Source organism: Pagrus major, chromosome 9 (genome assembly GCF_040436345.1).
Source record: "Pagrus major chromosome 9, Pma_NU_1.0".
In the NCBI taxonomy this organism is placed as follows: Eukaryota; Metazoa; Chordata; class Actinopteri; order Spariformes; family Sparidae; genus Pagrus; species Pagrus major.
In genome coordinates, this window is record NC_133223.1 from 12,389,080 (window position 1) to 12,414,813 (window position 25,734).

General features: G+C 45.7%; 1 protein-coding gene across 1 annotated transcript in view; it reads left to right on the forward strand.

Moving 5' to 3' along the window:
• LOC141002329 (cyclic AMP receptor-like protein A) overlaps positions 1 to 24,405 on the forward strand; it is a 51,781-nt gene extending 27,376 nt beyond the window's left edge. Inside the window, exons 11-13 of the mRNA XM_073473625.1 lie at positions 6 to 88; positions 13,164 to 13,311; positions 22,637 to 24,405. Coding sequence (XP_073329726.1) covers positions 6 to 88; positions 13,164 to 13,311; positions 22,637 to 22,804 — 399 coding nt within the window. The 3' untranslated portion in view covers positions 22,805 to 24,405. The remainder of the gene's footprint in view (positions 1 to 5; positions 89 to 13,163; positions 13,312 to 22,636) is intronic.
• Positions 24,406 to 25,734: the final 1,329 nt, after the last annotated feature.

A 25,734-nucleotide genomic window follows, 5' to 3' on the forward strand; every position in this document is an offset into this window, starting at 1 on the left:
TCCAGGTTTCCTTGGCGGAGGAGATCAAGCCGCTGAAGTGGTACCCGTCCGTTTACCTGCTGGTGTCTATCTTTCCCCTCATCAACAGGTAACACACACACACACACACACACACACACACACACACACACACACACACACACACCTGTGCGGCACATAAACTCTGTTGCGCTCTGTTGTTTTATTTGCATGTTGGCTTCACTCTGCTATCTTATCTCTTCTCAACCCGTCACTCCCTCCTCCTCCTCCTTCTCCTCCTCCTCCTCCTCCTCCTCCCCGCTCTGCCTTTCCCGTCCTCCTCTCTTGCTCTCTCTTATCTGAACTCTCAGAAAGCTCTGCTCTCTCTCTCTCTCTCTCTCTCTCTGTAGCACAAACACTAAAGGAGATTGCGTGTGTCTGTGTGCTTGTATGTGTGTGTGTGTGTGTGTGTGTGTGTGTTGGAGGCACAGAGCATTTTATTGGCTTTTCTTTTTAAAACCAGGGCTTCGCAGGCTGAGAGCTGGTGGTGGGAGGAGGCGGGTGGTCCAGTAAATGATAACCCCAGTGCTGTTATTACTCCTTCACTCCCCTCCCTCTCTCGCTTTCTTTCATTTGCCACCGCTCGCCCCCCCACTCCCCCCTCCTCTTCCGCGCGGAGCCGGTGTGATTGACAGGTCAGGGTTACTAAGTGATTAGCTGCGGCGGCTCTGCTTGTCGCCACGGCGATGTAGGCGGAGTCACAGGTCAATTACAGGGTCAACGTCTCTCAAAGGCTCCGCTGAAACACCGCCCCCCTCACCCCCCATCCTCGCATCGCCCTCTCCTCACTCACCTCTCCATCCATTCCAGCCCCCCCCCCATCCCCCTTCTCCCTCGCGACAGTCGGCTGATGAAGATGACAAACTGCATCCTGCGCTCACCCTCCCCTCCCCTCCTCATCTCCTTCCCTCCCCGCTTCCTTCCTCTCCTCCCTTAATGTCACTCTCTCTTCCTCTCTTCCTCCTCTCCGCTCTTTTGTTATGTTCCGCTTATTTCCACACTTCCTCGCTTGGGTTCTCGGTCTCTCCCCTCCTGTGTTTTTATGTCACTTCCCCACCTCCTCCTCCTCCTCCTCCTCCTCCACTTTTCCTCCCTCCACACAAAGCCCTCTCTCTCTCTCTCTCCCTCCCTCCCTCTCTTGAGCAAACACGATCTCTCGCTCAGCTCCGCTCCGCTCTGCCTTTCTCCAGAGAGCGAACGAGGAGAAAACGGGAATGAATTGCTCTCTCGTCGTCGTCTCCCACCTCCTCCTCCACCTCCTCCTCCCCCAGCAGCAGCAGCGGCGGCGGCAGCAGCGCTGGCTGTATATATCTCCGGCTCCTATTAATTTGTTAGCCCCCCCCCCCCACTCCCTCACCTCCCTCCCCCCGGCTCATATCCTCCTCCGCCTCCTCCCCTCTTTCTCCACCTCTCCCTCCTTCCTTCCCTCCCCTCCGCTGAGTGCTGGAGTGTGTAAAGTGTTTGTCACGGTGCCGTGCCGATGTCGCTGTGCTCTGCCGTGCGGAAGCAGCGCTCGGCAGACAGCCCGAGTGTGTGTTTTCCTGTGTATGTGTGTGTGTGTGTGTGTGTGTGTGTGTAGGCGGGTGGTTGGTTTCGTGTCAAGGCGAATGTGCTGTCGCTGCGTGTGTGCGCAGTTGTTTGTCCGCCTCGACTCGGGCGTGCGTGCTTTCTGCGTGTCTGTCTGCATTCCCGTGTGTTTGTGTACGTGTGTGTCTGTGTGTGTGTGTGCGCGCGCGCGTTCTTATTTTGTGTGTGCATGCCTAGCGTGTGTGTGTGTCTGAGTGGGGGATTATTTCTATCTGAGCTCCAAAGCCTCCTAAACAGGGCTTAGAGAGACGGCCCAGGGCAGCAGCTAAAGCCGTCGGGTAGAGCTCTCTCTCTCTCTCTCTCTCTCCCTCTCTCTTTCTCGCTCACTCAATCTGCCCCCCCCACCCCCCCACACACACCCCCCCTCCCCTCCCGCTGCCATTTCTCCATGCCCTGATCCATTGCGTTAATACACAGACACTCCCACACACAAACACGCTCTTGTTTTTGGCCCTTGTCTGCTACCACACACACACACACACACACACACACACACACACACACACACACACACACAAACAAGCACGCACAGACACACACACATGCAGTCACACGCCACACACAATTTTAATCTGTTCCAAATGCACACTGGTAAATGTGTTAATTCGACACCAGCTGTTGCGAATTGAAATGGGAAAGCGCTCCTACTTTTCCTCGCCCGCGCTCGCACACACACGCACGGACGAGTCATTATACATCACTTTACCACGTCTCTCTCTCTCCCTCTCTCTCTCCTCCCTCTCCCTCTCTCTCCTGCTCTTGCCCTCATTCGGCAACACAAAAGTAGCACCAGACACTCACACCTTCGCACTCCTCCTTCTCCTCCTTTCTCTCCCTCTTTGTCCTTCTTTTCCTTCCCTCTCTGCCTCTTCCCTCTCTCTCTCTCTCTCTCTCTCTCTCTCTCAGCTCTTTGCGTGCATCTGTGTGTGTGTGTGTGTGTGTGTGTGTGTGTGTGTGTGTGTGTGTGTATGTGTGAGCACTGCCCGGGCACGACGAGAGTTTTCACAGTCTGCTTCTCACATCGCCTCCCCTGTGTGCTTTATGGTGTGGGTGTGTGTTTGTTTACAAGGCTTGTCTAGATTCCTACTGTGCGCGCTTGTACGCCTGTTTGCATAAATAAGCCCTCTCCTCGGAACCTAGCCGCCGATTTCTGCGGCGCGTCGCGGCTTGATGTGTGAGTGCTCCTCCTGGACGGCCTGCTCCTCTTTTACCAAGACTTCTTGCTCTCCTGAAACACCCCCCAAGCAGGGAGAATTCGGCATTCCTGATTTAGGGTCTTTTCTTTAAGGCTTTGTCTAGAAGCCCCGAACCAAAACACATGGCAGGAGAGCTTGTTGCCTTTGAGCAATCGGGGTTACGTGCCCTGCAGAGGGCTGCTTCAGCACGGACGGATTGGCCCTGGCAGCGGGGCTTGAACCGGTGATGTGTCTGTAACCTTGAGCTCACCCTGTCGCTCCAGGAGGCAGCATGCATCCTCCGAGTTATTCTTGGTTTCCCTCGATGCTGTGTGTGGGTTTTGTGGTGTGTATAGGCCTATACGTGCTTGCAGGGGATTTTAGTATGGGCTCCCTACAGCGTCTAAGCCCCCACCCCTCCCCGCCTTTCTCTGGAGGAGATCTGATTTCCCTGCTCCAGGCAAGCAGCGAGAACAAGACAGTGTGTGCGTGCGTCTGTGTGTGCTTCAGTACGTCTCCGCGCTTTGGTGTGTGTGTGTGTGCGCGCGCACACGCGCCCGCACGCGCAGCCCGGGCCAGGCAGACCTTCCCCATCTCCGTTCTGCGCTTTGAAAAACGAGGGAGGAAATCTCAGAGCAGCAGTTATTATTCATCCCTCAAAGCAAACGGGGAGGAGGCGGAGGAGGAGGAGGAGGAGGGAGGGAGGGAGGGATGGATGTAGGGAGGAAGAAAGAGAGAGCCAAACGGGAGGGATGAAGGAGGAGGGGTTGGGGGGGGATACATTAACTCTTATCTCACTGTATTTGGCATTCTGCATCCCAGGATGCGCTTCTTCTTCTCTCTCTCTCTCTCTCTCTCTCTCTCTCTCTCTCTCTCTCTCCCTCTCTCTCTCTCACTCTCACACACACACACTCCTGCTTTCTCTTTTCTTTCTACACTCCCTTCCTTCCGTTCCTGCCTCTACGCCTCTCGGAATATCTCGCATTCAACGTGCAGGGACGTGTGTCTGTGCCTCAGTGTGTGTAGGCTGGTGTGTGGTTTGTACAGTACACCCTAATATCTTTTGTGGTGTATTTTGTTTACTTGAACAAGCGAGCCCCTCAGATGCTGAAAGGCAGTATGCAAGGCTCAACTTTATTTGTCTGCGAGCCTTTTTTTTAATTTATCTATCTCTTCACGTTCAATTTGCTGTGAGAGAGTGGCAGCGTTGGCCTGTTTACTAAAATAAGTTTTGAACTTGATATAGCTTGTAGCTATGTGATGATTTTTTTTTTCTTTTCAGATTTGATGGCAAAACTCTACCATTTCTCTCCGTTTTGTGTTGCTTTGATCTCTGGTCTTTGCAGGAGTGATTCCAACACTCCAGGTCTCCATTACTATTTCAACACCAAAATAAGCATGTATATGCAGGTTTTTTTAAACATGGATAAACCCCCTAAAAATAAGCGATTGACTTCTTTCCCATTGCTAGTGGAACATTTTCCTTTTTTTTCCTGGTGGTTCACGTTCAACTTAACGGATGTGCCAGTAAACAGAGAACAGTAGAAAGCAGTATGGAGGCTGTGACAATGATTATGTGGTTACTTTTTATATCTTTTTCTTCAGTCTCTCAAACTCAACGTGATGTTTTAGCGCTGCTTGAACAGAGTCTAATGGAAAAGTGATAATGCAGCAGCGTCATTAACTTGAACGTGCCTCATAGCGTCACGCACGTAAAAGGGGCGAAAATAGGATTGTCCATCCGGGTGTCATGTTTCTATCACTGCTGATCAGAATCAGCATCAGATCTGGACGTGATAAACACTCTTGACTACTGCAGAGTTGTTGGCCTGAGAATAAATACCGAATGTGCTCCTACGCGCAAAAGACAAAAGCCAGATGTTTTGAGCTGCAACTAATTTGTTTTCATTGTTGATGAATCCATTATTTTCTCGATTAATTGATTAGTCATCGGGTCTATAAAAATGTCAGAAAATGGCAAAAAATGATGATCTGTGAAGCACAAAATAACGTCCTCAAATGGCTTATTTTGTCAACGACCCAGAGATATTCAGTTTACTGTCATAGAGCAGTGAAGAAACCAGATTTAAGAAGACATTTAAGAAGCCAAAATTGAACTTTTTAGAAAAAAAAGATATGGAAAATGACTCAAACTGAGAATAGTTCCAGATTAATTTAGTCATTGACGACTAAAAGATCAATTAATTAATCATTGCAGCTGTACAGATGTTAGTGGGTTTTTTTCCAGTGTGCCTGGACTGACTTTTTTTTCTCCCTTATTTACACATAGATAACAAAGCCCTTTATCACTCAAAGATGTCTGTGGTGTCAGATGTCATGCTCTTTGAACACCCTGATCGCCTGTACGATAGCTAAGCCACATGTGGCTGCGTGGCCTAGATAATATTTGGGTGGATATATGACCGTGCCTGCTGTCCGTGCCCATGTGTGTGTGCGCACTTGGGCTTGTGAGTCTCTCAGGCGGTGATCGGTGTGTAACTGGAGACGGAGGGCCCTGTAGCCATTCGTCTCCCGTTGAGCAGCAGAGACGCTCTGCTATTCATCCCCATTTAGCGAGACAGAGAGCCAGCCTACAGGGCTGTGTGAAGTGCAAACACACACACAGGGCAGGCACCCGCGTTGAGGCTGGACACACGCACCCAGGCTCTGGATTTAATATCGTAGTGGAGGTGTATACACGATAATACACACGTATTTGCATGCCAATATGCAGAGTAAAATACACACATGGGATACAGGTATATGTACACGGCCATACAAACATTAACACACATATGCAGGCAAATAAACTAGATACAGACCTATAAGTCCCTATACACGTGTATATATAAGCCATATAGACACTCACATACCACACACAGGCACGTATAGGCATATACATACATTCACGGACATGCATATGGTATACACAGGCACACACAAATGCTAAAGGAGATACTAGACAACCTCCCTCACGCACACTTAGGCACACATTCGCAGGCGCACGCAAACACAAACACGCACACGCAAACGCCCCGCTCCCCCCTCCCTGCTCTTTCAGGCACGTCTTTAAATATTCATCACTCTGGCTGCTCTGAGAGTGCCGTAAACGCTGCCTCACACTCCAGGGAATCGCTAAAGCCTACTCTATCATCTGCTCTCCCTCCCTCCTCTCCGTCTCTCACACACGCATACACACACACACACGCACACACTTCCAGCCACAGCCACTCACACGGATAAACTCACGTGCACCAGCACTCGAAGGCACAGCCAGTGGCATCGCCGGACACACAGACACACACAGGTACATGAATCAGGCCGCACGGAAACACACGCGCGGCGATGTACAATGAACAGATTTTGTGTGTGTATGTGTCTGCGTGTGTGTGTGTTTACTGGCTGCTCCCAGCACAGCGGGTTGAGTGGTGTTGTGTTCCAGGAAACAGGATGTCTCTTTGTTTGGGTTTTATTCTGTTGGTGAACGTTAGCCGCTTCGCTCCCCAGGGACTGTGTGCCTCTTTGTCTGTTCGTGAATATTGTGTGTGTGTGTGTGTGTGTGTGTGTGTGTGTGTGAGTGTACACTCGTGCACACTTGTGCAAGTGTGCATGCGCTCACATGTTTATGTTTGTGTGTTTAGGCCTAATTCCAGAAATATTTGGTGAAATGTTTCAGTGGGTTGAAACAAAACCTGTGCGTGTGTGTGTTTATGTTATTGTGCGCTATGCATCTGTGGGTGTGTGCATCATACCCTTAACTGTGACAGCTATCCCCATGTTGACCCGGTGATCAAAGTAGATCATTCACGTGTCCGCATCCATAGAGTAAACCACACTGCTGATACTTCACAAGCATTAGTGCTTATCCACATCTGAGCGGCTGATCACATGTTGTCACTGAACAATGAGCGGCCTGTCTTTGCTGCCCTGAAGACCACCACACATGCACAGTCGACAAGTGAAAAGCCAGCAGAAACGTTTGAAGCACAGGTCAGGTTTTCTCTTGACCGAGTGTCACTCATTAATCAAAGTTAGTGATTTATGACTTTGTTGCCTAAAGTTGCTGAGATTCAAAACATCAACGTGCTTTGAAGGATTTTGATTCAATAAGTTGATTCCACTTGGTTGAAATTTGATAAAAGGTCTTCATAGCATAATTAAGAGTAGTTAGACTTTAATAAACTGTGACAGGTCATATTTATTAGTTTCCTAGTTTCTATTTGGGAGAAAATGTTTGTCTGTGCAGAATTCTGTTTCTCTGATTGGACCTAGATTTAATTTCCTGTGCCTGCAAATCATCTTAGTAATAGGCCCTTCAGGATAATGATGTTATCAAATGATTTTATGCATGCATGCACATCTTATCGTAAGTATCTTATCCTATCGTGCATAACTTATTGTAAGTATCTTATCCTATCGTGCATATCTTATTGATACAGCGATACACGGACATGACCTCGATCATTTTAAAATATTGCCTGTTGTGTTTACACTCATTTTATTGGTCATGTGTTTTAATTAATTTATTAATTTGTTCATTCATTTATTTATTTATACATTTTACTAATGTCCCTACCTCTCATCCAAACATAAATGCGGGCACACGCCCTACTTGCATTGTTTCACTATTGTATCATCATTATATCAGTGGCATATAAATGGTGTTAAAATGACAATAACATTGTTTATTGCAGTCATTACACAGTGACAATATATCGTCCAACAATCCAAAAGTCGTTAAGGCAACAGGCTTACCCAATTTGCCTAAAAGCTTTGTGAAATCTACAGGTAGTCTGTACAGTGAGTATCACCACAGGTGGCCATTCCTTTTTAAAATTCTAGTATATAGAGCCCCCTTACAGCACACCATAGTCGCAGTGCTTATCCCCGCTGACAACATGCTGTATTCTCAACAATGAATACGTTTTCTTGTCATATTTGGATGCAGCAAGACATTGACAAAAGCTGTCGACCACATTATTTTGATACACTGAGTCGAGGGATTATGCTCGTTTTGGCAAAAATGATCCCTTTTAGCTCGAGAGAAGTTTGGATGTACTGTCGGCAGCAGCACCGTGGGCAGCACTAGGGCCTTGTTTTGGCACTGTGAAGCATGTGATTCGTCTGGAGGAGAAAAAAAAACAAAAAACACGAAGTCAGGCAGTCAGTCGGAGAGAGGAGGAAGTGCGATCGGGGTCAGGATGACTTCTCTGTCTGGTCGCCCTCTACTTTTGGTAAGGAGTTCTCATCCAAGCTGTTACAGTAGCAGCTCCCGAGGAAGTGCGGCACAATATTAGAGACAGACAAAAGAGGTGAAGTCTGTTGGAGGCAGGTGGGGGGGGTGGGGGGATTGATGGCTGGAAAGTGGTATAGACTGGCAGGGTGGGATATTGGAGGAGATGGGGAGAGGCGGCGGATTGAGGGATTTTTTGCACAGAATGTGGAGGGTGAGGGAGAGAGACGGGTTCAAAGAGTGACTGACAGCATGATAGATGGAAGGTCTGAATAAGTGAGCGAGGCTCCGAGACGCCGTGCGAGTGCTAATGATTGACTGCATGCTTACAGGTGGCAACAGACTTCAAGCTGCGCGTGTCTGCTTCCGTCCATGTGCCGTTTATTGTTGTTGACCGTCCGCTCCGGAGTCATACAGTATACACAATATCATCCCTGTTGTCCAACACCAGTCAGCCAACTGTGAGACTCGCTCGGCTACACCGCGCACACAAACCCTGATAAACACACACACACACACACACACACACACACACACACACACGGCAGCTCAGCCAGGCATCGCCCGCAGCCACACTCCCCTTCCCACCACTGCCTCCCTCATTCATCTTTCATTAGCCCGGCTCACACAGGAGAAACAGCCTGCCTCCCCCCTCCTCCTCCTCCACCACCACCACCACACGCCTCCACCCGTCTCTCCATCTCTCTCCCTTCTCTCTCTATCTAACCCCCTCGCCTCTCCCCCCTCAACGTCTTATCTTGGTTTCTCTCGCACGTAATCTCTTTTGTTTGTCTCGCTCATGTCTTGCAATCTGTCTTTTTGGATATCTCTCCTCCTCCTCCTCCTCCATCTCTTCCTCGCTCTCTGCCTCCTCTGCTTTTTAGTCTTTTCCATTCAGCCTCACTCCTTCAGCCCTCCTCTCTCCTCCTCCTCCCTCCTCCTCCATCGCTCTCGGCCCTCGTTCCCCTTCACAGCCTCACTCGTGCACATTCTCACCTCTTTATCGTGCTCTCCTTTCCTCTTCCACTCTCCCTCTCTCTCCTTCCTGTGCAGTGCTGTTTCTCCGCCCTCCTCCGCCTCCTCCTCCTCCCCCACCGCCGCCCCCCCTCCCTTCCTGTCTCTCTTTCTCTCTCTCTCTCTCGCCCGCTCTTTCTTTTTTCCTTTCATTTCGCTCTCCGTCTCTCCCTCGATGGAGGGGAAAGGCTCTTCGCCTCTAATTGCGGCTGTTCCGTTGCCATGGCGCGTGTTGCTCGGCACTGCGAGGTGCTGTGTGTGCGTGCGCGAGTGTGTGTGTGTGTGTGTGTGTGTGTGTGTGTGTGTGTGTGTGTGTGTGTGTGTGGCAGGCAGATGATTGCTTGCTGCCAGCTCTCGTTTCCCGGACGCCGATCGCATTTCTTTGCGGCAGCAGGAAAAAAAAAAAAAATGAGACGCCAGAAATAGCCCCCCTTCACACAGACCCACTCACTCTCACCGCTGCGCTGTCAGAGAAACACACACACACACACACACACACAAAAAGGCAGACGCACATACACACACACACAAAAAGGCAGACGCACACACAAACACTCATCTGCTGCGTTTCCTCTCCACCTGACATCTTCAATGCATATGACCCGGGTTCTGCTGTGTGTACACACCTCTACCTACAGGCAGTGACACGTGTGTTTATGCATGTCCGCATGTGTCCGACCTTCCTGCACGCGCATGTGTGTGTGTGTGTGTGTTTCCTGCGTCTCTAAGGAGGTTGTGTGGGGACTCCTGATTTATTTCACCTTTAATGGGAAGTGAAATGAATGTGAGCAGCAGCTGGTCTGGCCCTTGGAGATACAGCAGTAGGCTAACCCAGAAAATAGGCAGCCTCGCTCTGAAACGGTCCTCACTCCGACAAGCGCCAGGACACAGCACTCTACGCTCCACTAGCTGCACCGTTACTTTTATTTTTAAGCTGCATTTAGTTGACACCCGTACCCACGCTGACTAACAACAGGTACGCTCTCGTTGCAGGCCGGTGTGCAACCTTTCGCCCAACTCGACTTGTGGTTGTCTTCCTGTCACAACTTTTAAGAGGGTGGTTGGGAGGTAAATGGAGACAGATTACCAGCAAATAAACCTTGCGACCTCGTGCTGCAAAAGAGGATAAGAGAGGATTATAAGCAGATTTGTGGATGAATCTCCATAATAATCTCCTGTACTTTTCACCTGCAGAGTCAGTGGGTTTTTAAGGGAAGTGGAAAACCCCAGATCATAATGATGCGCTTCCTTAGTTTGACAAAGTAGACGTGTCTCTAACCTGTCAGTTAAAAAAGCAGCATTTTCGAAAGGAGGACTGGGCAATAGCCCAAAAAATCACCCCAAAACTGTAGTCTTCCAAAGACATGTGTGTACATTTCAACAGTTGTTTCCTTTTGACAGGCTGAGATGTGCAGTCTACTCCCTCAATGTATCCGAAAGCATTATAATCACATCCAACCCCGAGTACAAACAGTTACTGTCGGTCAGCAGGTTCTTGTTACGTTTGTGCGGGTTCATTCACAACAGAGGAAGCATCGTTCCACCACACAGTTTTAACAACGTAATCAACTGTGAGCGCCCAGTCCTCTCATTCTGACAGAGAAAATGACTCAGTCGGACACACGGGCGCCGAGAGCTGGTGCAGATTTAAAAAAAGTTTCCAGGTAGTCATGTGGGTGCAGTTGTTTCAGTAAAGATGACATTATGGAGAAAAATCAAGTACTTTGATGGTAGCACAAGCAATTGTTCCAACACCTGAAACATAGCTGTTTTTACTTTTTCTTCGAATGAATACATTTCTCACTTACTCGCTTACTTGCAAATACAATGTTGTTACCTGTTCTCCCTGACACCCAGATGCTTTGTTTTTCTTTGATTTTTTTTCCTGATTAATGTCGTAAACGCGATTTATTCTTTGACTGTCTTTCATTGACAGAACCTCTTAAAGGTTAAGGCTGTGATAATCCTAATTGTCCCTGTGCCAACACATCCCGACAGGGGCAAAACCTATCATACGTTTGTCCTACAAGTATTGCCTGTTTAGCGAAAGACTGATCTCTAATTTTCACAAGTTTTGTACCACACATGATCCACACAGTTGGGTGAATATCCCTTCATAATAATGACATCAGTCCCACACCATTCTAGTGCCGTGAATACCAGCACACTAAATAATATATTGATCCGCAGCTGACAATAGTTCACAATAAACGTACAATAGAGTGATGTAGGGTTAATGTATTTTTGTAGGCTAACCTGGAAGTTAGCATCACCCTGGTCCCCTCGTCAAAAAGCCAATGGGATTTCACAATTGGATTTGGGATTATTCAAGAAAATAAGATTTGTGGCAGACACAAGTTTATGATACTTACATGTTCTGTTCAGCAAGATAAGGCATTTAACCCAAAACCCATCCAAGAAAACCATAGACTTTGAGACAAGGGAACTGGAAGTGCAAAACTGCTTACTGATTTCTTGGCTTTAGGACTACAAATTTTGCTTTAGTAGACTGTTGGACTACAACGTCAGGAAGTGTGGAGATAGAATCGCACGTGCGCAGTGTGGAGCTTTTTTTTCTCGAATGCTGAAGCGACCGTCGCTGCTTACAGTCCCCATCACTGTGAGCAGCGGCTGTCTTGTTTTCAATTTAATGCTATTGGTTCCATTTTTTTTTCTGTCCTTGGGCTGCTGAAATAGACAGTAGTGATGTAATTATAGTGTAACAGCACATTATATTGTTCTATCAAACACCTTATATCTATTTGATATATTTCATACAGTGTCGAAACGTCCTCATTTACATTTTGTTGTTATGCATAAGCAGAGATTTTGGTGTAGTTGCCTTATTTGTAGTACTGTTGCTGGTCTCACGTTAGCTGTGCAGGTTTATTTGTTTCGGGAGTCCAGTGATGTCAAGCAATTGGCAACTCTGTTGTGAAGTGATTAATGGAGAGACAAGTTCAAATGACAACAATGTCGCTATAAGCTCTCAACGAAATCATTATCATTTTAAATAGCTGGAGATGTGTCATCCTCTGACTGTGTCAGTCACGAAGAGATGAGTGGCTGTGATGTCTCACATAACTGCTCGTAACCACACAGTGGTTCCTTTTACTCAAATGGTTGGCTTTGTATCTTCCTTCCCTGCGGGGCCACAAGTAGCTCGGGGATGACTCTCCTGACCCTGAGGTCAACCACCGTGGCCACTTAGTTCACTCTGCGCACCAAAGCCAGGAACATAGCACATGCGGAGAACGCTTTGAGCTGCGCGTGGTTTGATTCTCTGGCTAATAGATCAATAAAAGACATTAGCGGCAGGCTAACCCGACGAGCAGCGCTAATACAGGGTTAATCCAGGGTTAATGGCTGAGCAGCATCATTCTCAGGGGCAGCCATTAGTTTGCAGCCGCACCACACAATATCAGGTTCTCCTCCTAGTCATGCCCCAGGCTCCCAGAGAGATAGGAGCAGGGACGGGAATTGAAAAGAAAAGGATCGAGGATGAAAATGAGATATCCAGGCAGATGAAACTGAATGCAAAGAAATGGGAGCGATATCGGAGAGGGGGGAAGGCAGAGTGTAGGGAAACGTGCGTGGAATGAAAAAGAAGGAGAAGAGGGGACGGTGGTCAGGAGAAGCAGGAAACTGAGATGAGAGAAAGGGGAGAGAAGGAGAGGAAGGGAGTTGAGCGCTACACTTCTCCCTGTCCTTGTAAAGTGCTGCGTGCTGTCGAAGCGGCAGCCAAGAATGTGTCAGCCCAGCCGTCTCACGCTGCCTAATGGGCTCTTAAACGCTGATATAAAGCTCACTCGCTCTTTCGCCCTCCCCTTTTCCTCTCTCTCTCTCTCTCCCTCTCTTTCTGCCTCTGCCGCTCGCTCTCATTACCTCTCGTTCTCACCCTGTCCCTCACCCTGTCACTCACTTGTCCTCTCCCTCTCTTTCACCTTCTTTCTGTTGCTCTGTCCATCAACCTCTCGTTCCCTGTCTTTCCCTTTTTTCCTGTTGCTGTCTTTCTACTTCTTCTGACTTCTCCTTCAATTACTCGCCCCTAAAGCTCTCTTGCAGGTTGTCTCTTTATTTACAACTTTTTTTTATGGACGAACTCAACACCTCTGTTTCTCTCTCTCCTCCAACAGGCTCCATAATGCATTCTACCCAAAGGATCCATCCTTCTCTCTCACCCTGTTGCACGTCCTGTCAGCGCCGCTCCACGGTTTGGCCAATGCCTTCGTCTTTGGCCTGGATAGGGACTGGTGGAGCCTAGTGAGCCCAACTGGAATGCAGGTAGAGCAGCTGCACACACATACATCTAAAGCCACGCTGAGACAAGCAAGCGCTACATAAACATGCTTGCAATTTAACACGTTGATCATGTTTGAATATGCCCCCAATTAATTTTCTAATTTTCTGAATAGGTCAGACCTGGCAACATTTTTGTAACACTTCATTTACATCATGGAGATGCAGTCTATAGCCACACTAGTGGCTCTGTGAGGCTTTAAGTTAAATGCTAACGTCATGCTGGCAACAACAGTTATACAATTTTTATCAGGTTTAATGTTTACCGTATTTAACGCCTTAGTTTAGAATGTTGGCATGCTTACATTTGCTACTTGCCATTAAACACAAAGTACAGCTAATACTGATGTGAATGTCATTCGTTTTGCAAGTAGACCGATTAAAAGACCAAGCCAAAGCAAGAACATTTTTGATGTTGTGGTAGTGTTAAATGAAAAGTTCAGAGAAACACCATTGTAGCTGCAATTGATTCCAAGGAAGACATGAATATTTTTACAAAATTTGATGGCAATCCATCCAACGACTGTCAAGACAATGCTATCTGCCAGTGGTTGCGTTAGCTAGCTTGCTTAGTAGTGCATTCGTAATTCACATTATCTTTGATATTAATTGCTAATTTTGGCTGGCCAAAAACAGACTTAAAACAAAATGTACTTGCCAGAAAAAATGAACAGCTACTTAAATGGCAATGATAGGCATTTCTACGCCTCTTTTATGATTGACAGGTTACCGTGGCAGCAACTTGTCAATCAAAAGATAGCCACCCTAAGGTATAACCTGTTTTATTGTCTATTTTAATATGAATATATAATATATATCTTGATTTACAAAATGAACATCGCGCTGTATTGAGGAAGACTTAAAACTATCGATTCAGACTTCATTTTGTAAATCAAGATCCCATTCATTGGTAATTTCGACAGGAAACTGTATACTGAGGTAAATAATGAAGCGAGAAGTAGGGTAATTTTCTCAGAAGCTCAATTACAATCAGAATTATTTTGGGAAAATGATGGAGTCGCCCCCAGGTGGCCACCAGAAAGAATCAAGTTCAAGGCACTTTTGCATCGGTTTCATTTTTCAGTGATTGCTACACTTTTCAGAATAAAAGTACAGTTAAGTAAGTGTACCTTACTCCTGCAGGGTCACAGGTAGCGGAAGCCTGTCCCAGAATTATTCTTAAGCAGTTTTGCTAGTCCTTGGATTATTGAAATGTTAAAGAAAATATGTCTACCTGCATGTGAGAAAGGCTGGCACTTGGAAAGAGTGTTTTTTTTACAAGGACACCCTCAGCTCACTACAATATACTAAATCCATTTTTAGTTGAAGGTTCCCTTTCCGCAATTTTCTAAATTATGTTTGTCAAAGCTGTTTTGTAGATCTACTGTAGTACTTAAATTGAACATTCGTTATTTAAGGCTCTATAAGACTCTATAAATTATGTCCGTCTACACTGTAATTATGTCGTCAATTAAGGACTCAAGAGAATATGCAGATAATCGGGAAGATTGGTTCCTTGGGAGGCTTAACTACAGTACTCAGTGATGAATTTTTTTTTTTAAATCTTACAAAATCAAGAAATCTGACAAAATGATGTCCAATGTGTCCTCGGTGGATCATTCCTCACTGGGTTCATTGTATACATAACTTTGTTTCATACATTCACTTAATCTGAAAGAACCATCTAAAAAAAATTGAGATATCAACATCAACAGGTTTCTGAGCTGATAATTAACAGAGATGGTAAAGCTACATTTTCCTATTCAAAATGAATTAGTTGTCCAATAACAGCCGCTAGACAACACGGTTATATAGTAAAGAGGTGGTGCATCAATATGCAGAAATTAAATGCAGGTAGAGTAGTTGTTGAGTCATTGAGATCGATTAACAACCTTGTGAAGCTCTCAGCAATACAATACAATTGTCAGTTTTGTGCCAAGGAGAGTCTTGTAAGACAGACATACACATTTGGCTTTTAGACCGTCAGTAAAGCCATTTGAATATGTTAAGTTGTGTTTTTAGAAATTGTGATGGGCACTGAAAATAACTGTTGTAGCCCTTCAAATATTTCTATTGCATCTTTGTTTCATAATCACCATGTAAGAATGCTTAATTAAAGCAACCGTTATACTTCTTAGAGATTTTAGTTAACTGAAACTAAAAGACGTAAATGTTTTAGCCTTCTTTCTGGTAAGAAAAAATCACTTAAGAATTTGTAATTAGGCTACTTAACCTCACAAATCCACTGGTACCATCTGTAAAAGGTGCTGTTGCATCACCTATAGAGGAAATACTTGTTGGGTTTGGTCACAAAATCCTCTTATTAATATAGAGTAAAATAACAAATCACAGATTTTATTTTTTCATGCTTTCACAAATCGAGCTTTTAGGGAAATGTAATGAAGCCCAATTACCAGTGGGGATGATGTTTGTAAATTTGAGCTGCAAACCTCATCGGTTGCATTTCAATAAACACCACAATCAATACGGTTCTCCACAGATTTGTCTCAATCTGCCAACATTGACAGTACCTGCGGATATGAATCAGAGCTCATATTGAACCACGAAGAAAGAAATTCTCTGTGGCCTCAGTTTGCGCGTACACACACACACACACACACATGAACACCCGCATATCGTCACCCACCCAGTACCACCAACCACGCTGATAACGGGTCATGAGCGCTATGTGGAAGAGTGGAATGTGTGGTATGACCTTCAACCCAAATGTCAATGTTTCACTGTGGTGAGTCGGGAGAGAGACACACACAGAGAGACAGAGGGGTGAAATGGAATCTCAGTGTGTTCGTAAATCACAGAGAAAATGCTGTTTGTGTGCGTGCCAGAGAGAACGAAGAGAGAGAAGGTGAGACGGGAGACGACAGAGAGCGAGAGAGAGAGAGAGTGAGACAGGCGGCGTGTGTGTTCATGCTCTATCGTGACTAACAGCCGGTTGTTATTCATCTTGGCATGCGACTCCCAGCAGCCCCCACACATCAGGTGTGAGATTGGCGGTGGAGAGGAGGGGTAAGGGAGAGAAGGGGGGTTGTAACAGCGTCAAAATGTTCCACCCTCAACGCAACAAATCTACACTTTCGTACCAGACATCCCCCTCACCCCTAACCCCCCACCCCTCCTACCTCCTCTAGATCACTCGCTGGCTTTCTCAATTTCTTCCTTTCTTTCGCTCTTGCTGTTTGTTTGCAGTGCGTTTACATGCATTTAAAGGGACTGGCTCAGACTTTCTCACGTATGTCTTGATTCAATGTTCATGTGCCACATGTACAATGAAAGAGGTCCCTCCTCACCGTACCTCCAGAGTGGGGCTAGGATGTCAGTTCAGTTCACTGGTCCAGCTTGCAGGGATTAATTGATACAGTCTATTTAATTTCACATGACCTGCACTCGTAGACTATTTCACATGTCTGAATCACTGCTGACATGTACATTTGATTTGATTGACTTGATTTAGCCAAGTAGGACATGTTCCTGGATCAACATTGCGATGACGACTCTCTGACATCATCAGTGCGCTGCTCATTTGCGACTTTTGTGCTTCTTCCAATTTAAGTTTCCCAAATTGGATTTCATACAACCGAACAAAATCCTTGACTGCATGTCTTTAAGTCATTAAGGCTCCCCCTCCTGAATATCCAATCTCTTCTGATTAGTCAGCTTGCACAGGCCTGAGCCCGCACTGCTAACAACAACAGAGCAGCTTCACTGAATGAATTGTTACGTATCAAACTAGCTGCTGGGCATAAATTATGCAAATGTGTGACATGGGGGCGTAGTGTGATGTCAAGAAGTCACAGAATTAAAGGCAGGACTACTGACGAGGCGTTTCAGGACCAGTGTTTTCTGTGGGAGACGGGAGCTTCAGTTGGTGCAGACTTTAGGCTTTTTAACTTTCAAGACCTTTTACATGCACAAGAACATATATAACACACTTTAGGAGAGGGAAGAAAACAAAACAAAAAGTAAAATAGGGAGCAGCATGATGTCAGAGGGCTGTGATTAGTTCATTGTGCTGTTGGTCCAGGAACGCAATGTGGGATGTTGATTCAGGAACATGTCCAGCTCACTAAATCACGTCATGCTTATTTTTTACAGATATAGAGATTGTGATAATAATTCGATTAACTGTGCAGCCCTCGCGAAAAGAACATAAACATTAAAGCCCGTAGTGGTGGTCTGTAAAATTTCATTATTCTTACTCAGACAGATGACTGCAACATGTTTCAAAATTATTGCAATTGTCTTTCCAAATAATACAAAAAAACAGATCTATACTCCCACACACTTTTCTCTGCTGTTTCTGCTCTGTCAAGCAGTGACCTTCTTTAAGACAAGTTAGTTTAACTGCCAGTTATGTTTCATGCTGCACTTCAGCAGACTACAAACATGAGTGAATGTTTTGGCACAGGAGTGAGAGCCTAAATATAGTGCCCCTTTACTATTTATTGAATTCAGAATTGAATCGTGACACCAAAAATCAGACCAAAGATTCCCACCTCGTTTTTTTTTTCCCCCTGCGCTTAAAGCGATGCGCGTATACGAGGATTTTACATAACCGTGTTGTCTAATTACATCCGTCTCTCTGCCTCGTATCTGTAGCTTTATCTAGTCCTCCGTAGTGTTTTCCCCTCTCTCCACGGCAGTCTTTGACTCTTCTCCTCCTCCCTCTCTCTGCCTGTCTCTATCTCTGCCTCTCTGCACTGCATGTGTGTCTGTTCCCTTGCCTCCTCTGTTGCCTCTACCTTGTTACAGCATCTCTGGAATTTATCTTTCTTACATTATTTCTGCCGCTCTCCTTTGTGTAGCATCTCCCTCCCACCTGTGTACTCTCCCTCTCGCTCCCTCTCTCCCTCGTCCACTCTTTCTTTCCATGATATTGATCTGCATTCTAGCCATACAGCTGAACCGCCTGTGGCTCTGCAATGAGCTCACCTCTTACTACTTCTTCTGTGTGTGCGCGAGTGTAAGAGAAAGAGAGAGAAAGCTGCTCCCTGTCCCCTTATGCTTCAGCATCGCTGCAGTCTTACACTACGTCCACACTAATTTTGAACGGTCATTTTTGTATACATCTCTTCTTTGTTGTCCTATTTTGTCCAGTAAACATCATAGATGCTTATCAGAGGCATCATGTATTAGGGAGTGGGTTTCAAAAATTCTTCTCCCTCTTGCTCTGTGTGATCACCTATTTGGTGTTTTGAAACAATAGAAATTAGGGATCGACCAGTACTTGATTTTTGGGGCTCCGATATTGATTGATTCAGTCGTCTGGCAGTGATTCCTCAAATGTGGTAATCAAACACTTGTGACAAACCAACTTTGTAATGGAGGCAGTATATTGTACAGTTCAACAAGAAATGTTATTGTTAAAATGTCATCGGTGCACTGAAAAGGTAAACTTCTCTGGGAATTTAATAATTATAGATTACCCCAAGCATCTTTTTCTGCATTATAGTCTCCAAAAAAAGAATCATATCTGTGCATATCAGACAACATAAACCGATCCATCAGAGATAGACCGACATCGGCCAACCCATATATTGCTCCTGCTCTAGTAGTACTAATTCACTATTTAGTTTTTCGCGCTACGGTTTTCATCCACCAGTCATTTTCTTCTGCTCATCCGGGGTCAGTTCGTGGTTGCAGTCGGGTGAGGGGGATCCCGATGCGTTCCTCCAGGGAGTTATGACACGGTCACACATACACAAGTGCAGGCAAATGTCCATCGCCTGACATCTATGAATGTGGGCTGTGCAGGATGTGAGGCACATGGACCTCAGTTCTCTGGCTTGTGATCCGTTTAAGGGGTCAACCACACACAGGTCTTTAATATTGGTTGTAACTGTGACTTCGCTGATCAATGTTCATTGTTAAACTAAAAGATGCAAAATTGCTTCACCTTGGAATGCAGACCCTTCGCTACATACAGCGGGAGTGAATGGGAGGCGACTGTTAAGTTTGCTTATGTGTGATCGTAACGTATGAACGTGTCCTCAGCTGACTCCTTTGGACGCACAGGAGTCGCGGCTCTATCTCGAGCTCCCTCTGGATGTTTGAGCTCCTCACACTATCTTTAAGGCCACCTTCAGACAGAATGGAGGGTGTGACGATTAGCCATTAGTCATGAGCGGTGTGTGGGAGTGTCATTCCATGAATGGTACTTTGACAATCCCTGAGGTGGTAGTAACTCACCTAAAAGCAGTTTGCCAATCCCTCAACGAAACAAAGGAGAAGCTGCTCGCATTTAGTCATGCCACTAGTGAGCCCACAAATGACCTGTATTATTCTGCCTCTGATCAGTGGCTCATGCGTTTGCCATAGTAGGTTTCATAATTTAGCATCCCGGTCCTACAGTGATTGTCTGCATCCACAGATGTTCAATAAATAATCAGGAAGCAAGGCCTATCATTGAGGTGTGTTTTAAACTGGTGCACTGATCCAAATTGATTTAATACACGTGAAGCATAAGTGAAGCTCCATTATGGTCTTGGTTACTCATGTTGCCCGTCAGCTTATGTGATTGCCATCGCAACGTGATGTCGGATTGCCTTTCTCCAGACTGCGGTCCACACCAGGGGTTTAATGCTGAGCAGAAATCACGTTCAGGACGTACCTCGATTTTATGGTCATAGTTCGGTATGAGTTTGGTTCAATGGGGAAAAATGCAACAAAAATTTCAAATGAATAGGGCTAACTTTATTTTTTTATTTATTTACAACTGATAGTACTGTATATTACAGTGTGTTCCACCTAGTGTCCATCTAGTTCCACCTGTGATAGCTGGTAAAGCCTGCAGGCAAGGCAGCTTTATTTATAAAGCACCATTCAGACTATTTAAAGTGCTTTACACAAGCACAGAAATTGGAAAAATGCTTCAAAAGCAGGCAAATAAATAGTTCAAGATTGAATAAAAAACTAAATAACTAACTAAATGGAAAGCCGAGGTAAACAGTCATGTTTTCCGCTCTGATTTAAATGAGCTGACAGTTTTAGCAGACATCAGGTATTCTGAAGGCTTGTTCCACAGGTGGGGAGCATTGAAAATATAAGCTGTTTAACCTTCCTTGGTAGTGCATTAAGCAGTAAACAGTGACTGCACACTTTTGCAAAGGTCATGTTTTAATTCAAGGCTAGTTAAAAACAAATGTAAATGTGATGTAAATGCCATTTGCTTAGGTAACATCTTTGGCCCTGTCTGCTTTACCATCTAGAGTCTGCTTAAAAACAGCAAGGATAAGTTGTTGTTTTCGCCTCGCTCCAGTGACTGACACATCGGGGTGATGCCATCGTATGCGTTAGCATGTTTGATGGTCCGCTCACATACAGCTGTGATACAACGCCGACACACCCTCGCTCTCTGTTCCTACACTTTCTTGCCGAATTTTCCCACACAGCTCATTTGAAAGAAGCGGCACATCCTAACCTCTTGTGTCTCATTTGAACTCACCATAGCGTATAGTCAGTCACTGTGACTCCTTCTTCGTCTTGTGTTATTGTGTCTTCTTCTTCTACCTGGAAAACAGCTTTTAGGTACATTACCACCACTTACTGGTTTGGAGTGTGGATCGGTTATGCACTCGCCCACTGATGTGCTCGCAGTACCGTACTGTTACACACCTAGTCGGCACAACTGCAGCCTGAAAACAATACCCTCAAGTAGACGAATTGGAGGACTGGCATTTTTGCCACAAACCCTGATGTGGTCTGAACAGTGCCTAAAGGCTGAGCCCAGCCACCCTAAGGAGAAAACTCATTTCGGCCAGTCGTATCCGCAATTGCATTGTTTTGGCCACTACCCAAAGCTTGTGACCAGAGGTAAGGTTTGGAACTTAGATCAACTTTTGTAAATCGAAAGCTTTGCCTTCCGGCTCAGCTCCTCTTTTCCACAATGGTCCAGCACAACTCGTGCATTACTGCTGACGCCAAACCAATCCTCGTATCCATCTCAAGCTCCATTTTGCCTTCACTCACAAACAAGATCCAAATATACTTAACTTGGGACAGCCACTCACTCCCAACTCAGAGGGAGCAATACACTGTTTTCCGGCAGAGAACCGGGGCCTCAGACTTGAAGGTGCCTACTTTCATCCCAGCCGTTTCACACTCAGCTGCAAACCACCCCAGTGCGTGCTGAGGTCAATTGCATCACTGTTTCATGATCGCAGTCATCTGATAAAATCAGTATAAATCCAGTTTGAGCACAATACCGTCCCTGTATGTTTGAGATTTAAAATATTCAACATCAGAAAGGCGTTGGGAGAGAGGGGGTCTCTGAAGCCATTCCACCATCCAACAAGCAGTTATGTTGGAATATAATATACTGGCCCCTTATCGAACTTAAAGTAGCAGGCCCTCTCTCTTGCTTCTTACGAGCCCCAGGCTCACGAGCATGTTTAGCATCAAGCATTTAAATTACATACTTAGCTAGGGCTGCAACTAACAATATTTTTTTTTTCATTATTTATTAATCTGATGATTATTTTCACGATTAATTGTTGCAGTCTTTAAAATTGTGAAAAATGACGTTTTCAACTAAAACCCAAAGAGTTTTCACTTACTATCATAAATAACAAGATAAGGAGCGACTCCTCATGTTTAAGAAGCTAAAACCAGCAAATGTTTGAAGTTTTTGTTTATAAAATGACGGAAATTGTTAATCGATTATCAAAATAGTTGCCAGTTAATTTTCTTTTGACGGACTAATCAGTAAAACGACTAATTGTCGCAGCTCTAAACTTTCTAGGCTCTTTTTCCACTATACTGGACCACAAAGTAGTTCAAGTTCAAATGATGTGTTGTTGTAGTTCCTCAGAGTTATATTATATTGAGTGGGGATGCCATTGAACATGACGATCAGCTCTTCACCATTCTGGTACTTTTATGCAGTTGAGTGGAGTAGAAAATGAAAATAACTTTGCTTCATTTGCCCAAGGGAATCAAAACAAGCATTGGTGATTGGTTGTATGCAGGTTGTTGCTCCCGCGTGTCGGAGGACATTAGCATTAAGTTAAACGTTTCTCAGCTTCTAGAGGTTGCCAGCTGCGATTTTTGAGTTTTGAATCGCGTTGAGAAGGATGTTATTTGGAAGTTCTGTTCACAATGATTGGCAGTCTGTCTCGGCTCTAGTATTTAAATCTGTACGGGGAGTTAAACCAGCGTTTTCACATTTATCAGCTAAAGACACTGATTTCAAGTGTGTAAAACCCCAGCTTAGTGTGAATGGATGGCCACAACAGAGTGAAAAAGATTTTCTAATTTAGCTGGCTTAATTTCTGCGCTTGTGTCTGTTTTCTAGCTGGCTCTGCAGTCGCGGCTGTGTGACAGGACTCGGATCGGAGAGTACCACCCCGGGGCAGTGCGCTACACACAGGCTGACCTGGCCGACCTCAGCGATGACGACGACGATGACACCAACGTGCTCTTCTACTCCCCTGACATGACCCTGAAAGACAGAGGGCCCTGAGAGAGAGCTGGAGAGAGGGAAAGAGAGGGAGAGACAAACGAGCTGAAGGAAAGGAAAACAAAGGAGGGTCAGAGCCAGGGAGAAACGCAGCGGATTAGAAACTGAGGAGTAACAGGAGGTAGGGAGGGAATGGAAGGGAAGATTGGGGGGACAGTCAGGCAGATAGAAGCCGGAGATGAGCTGTCAGGTTCCATTATTAATCCCCATCCTTTACTATTTAATATCCTAAAGACACACACACAGACACACACACACACACACACACACACACAGTGAGAAGAGCTGCAGCTCCCTGCAATGCTGCCATCAGAGAGGAGCAAGAAAAGAGCAGATCTAAAGATCCTCCTAATGTTAAAGGCATCTGCTGCATCCCAAAGGTCTTAAAATGATTTCCCTCTCTGCACTGCCTTGTTGTTTCCTGCATTCTGCAGCGTTTTTTAGGCATACCGCAAAAATGAAAGGAGAAAATAAAAAACATAAAGCACTGTTGAAAGACAATCATAACAAGGTGTTAGTTTAGCATTCGCAGCAATTACCTTTTCACTTCTCTGCAGGGGACGAGGTGAAGAGCAAGCTTTTTAAAACGCACCCAGTGTGTCAGATGTGAAAGCTTTTACATCCATGCTGAGATTGATCTGGGTACTGAACGGTTAGTTTCTGATAGGGGAGGTGGGATAAGGTGGAAATACAGGAGGGGGTTTTAGAAACAGTGAAGATGACTAGGCAGGGCAAGTAAGTCCCAACTCATGTGTGTCTCTTGCAGTGAATCTCCTTCCTCAGACAGTATTTGTTTTTCTCTTTGCATATGGTATTGCTGTTGTTGCGACTTTCGCACAAGTGTTCCTTTGAAAAACTGTTTTGTATTTTTTTATAAAACACTACACATGTATGTTTTTGTATTTATAACAGATCGATGTACTGTATATATTTAAGTGTACACTATATTTTTGTACGTGCCTTGGACTGGAATGTGAAGAAAATGCTCCTCCTGGTCCAAACCTGCTGGTCTCACGTGACTGTCGAGCATATAGAGCCTTATGAATAACTAAACAACAATGTATTAGTCAGACATACTCACGCACACGCACGTGTACACACTCTTTCTAAGGTTCCTGTCAAAACAGGTTGGAAAAGATGGCACACACTCGACACCCACGGCATAGCAACAGCCTTTGGTGGTTCATCATTTCATGGCCATTGTCTGTGGTGCTGAGGGGACGTAGCTGAGGTGTGATTGGCAGGATAATAGAGTCACTTCATATTCAACCTCAGCCCCTTCGGTTTTTCCCATATCTGGGTGGTTTCATCACTGTCGGTGCGCGCTGCCAGCTGTCAGCCGCCTCTCTGACAAGTTGAACTAATGAACCGACACTTGACCCTTTTTACCCTTGAGTTGTTGAACTTTTCTTCTGGGCGTCAGTGACACCAGAGTGCAACTTTTCAGTTCACAGAGCCCCACCACTGTATTACACAGACAACACACACACACACACACACACACACTTGCACTGTGCCCCTGCCCCTCTTTTGGCACTGTTGCTGGTTTTACTTGACTGTGCACTCCATCAAATAAATGAGCAGCAGAGACATTTCATAACAAAGCTGAGACTGGGCGTGTTTATTTCATTTTCGCATTGATGCAATCCCTCACGCAGCTGAAGTGTGTCCGTTTATGTGTGTGCGTGCGTTAAGACGTCTCTTAGACCTGGGCTGCTTAAATAATGGATATTAATTATTGGTCGGACCCTGCTGGCCCCTGCCATGTCTCCAAATCTGGTTAACTGGATTTTGATTAATGAAACATGCGCGCCATGTCCTCCAGAAAAGCAGACCTCCACACACCTCCACGGCTCTCCCGCAGACGAGCCCCTCACCGCACCCCCCCACCCCCCCGCACACAAAGAGCCCTGGAAATAAGCGAATCTCCCTGTCACGCAAGACGAATTATTATTCCCCCCTCATATCGTCGCATGCGCCGTAATTGGATACAATTTAACACCCGCGGCCCACGGGCATGTCGGCAGGCGCACTGCCTACTATTAGCTCGCCTCGCCTCGCCACCCTATCATTTGTCAGATCTGTGTTTGTGTGCTCCTGGTGCCTGCGTGTGTGTGTGCGTGTCGTGTTCGCGCGCGCGCGCGTGGCTCGAGAAACCGGAGCCATTGTTGGAGTCCGGCCATGACCTAGCTGTGACGCACAGACACAGAGAGAGGGGGAGGAAGAGAGAGGCGACAGCGGCAGCACAGACGCTGGAGGAAAAAAGAAAAAAGAAAAAAACAAAAAAAACAAGCGAGAGCTGTGACACCTCGGAGCGAGAGCGAGCAGCAGGCCTGAAGGCTGTTTGTCGCTCCTCTGCGCAGCAGCTTCCACCGGGAGCGGCGGCTGCTGGTTATTAGAGCCCCGGCAGTGTTTACTGTACGGGCGCGGATGTGGTGGAGGCTAGAGCCCCTCCTAAACTCCGCTCACTTACAGTAAATATAAGGCTGCTGGAGAAGGTTAATGGGCAGATTACAGCCTGCGTGAGTGATGTCTTCAAAGTATAAATAATTGACTCCAAATTGTTGTGTAGCCTTTCTTTACATCTAATGTTTTAATGAGCTAGTTTTGCCCCAGGCTGTTGGTATTGAAGCAGAGCTTTACAGGGCTGCCATATATGACTTTATGAATGTGCAGAACTTCCCCTTTTCCCCCCATACAGACATAAAAGAAGGAGATTTTAGCAGATGCAGAACTTCACGTCTGGTGTTGTTCTGTACTTTTCTTAACATCAATAAATCCCATGAGAGACCAAAACTAAAACTGTGTTATTCCACCTCTCAGGATATTTAAACTTCCCTTCACCGTCTGTGGCACTCAGCCCTATAAACCCATTTGTTCCAACTGAATACGTTTATATTTAAGAACAGGTCCCAAATATATGTATGGTTTTA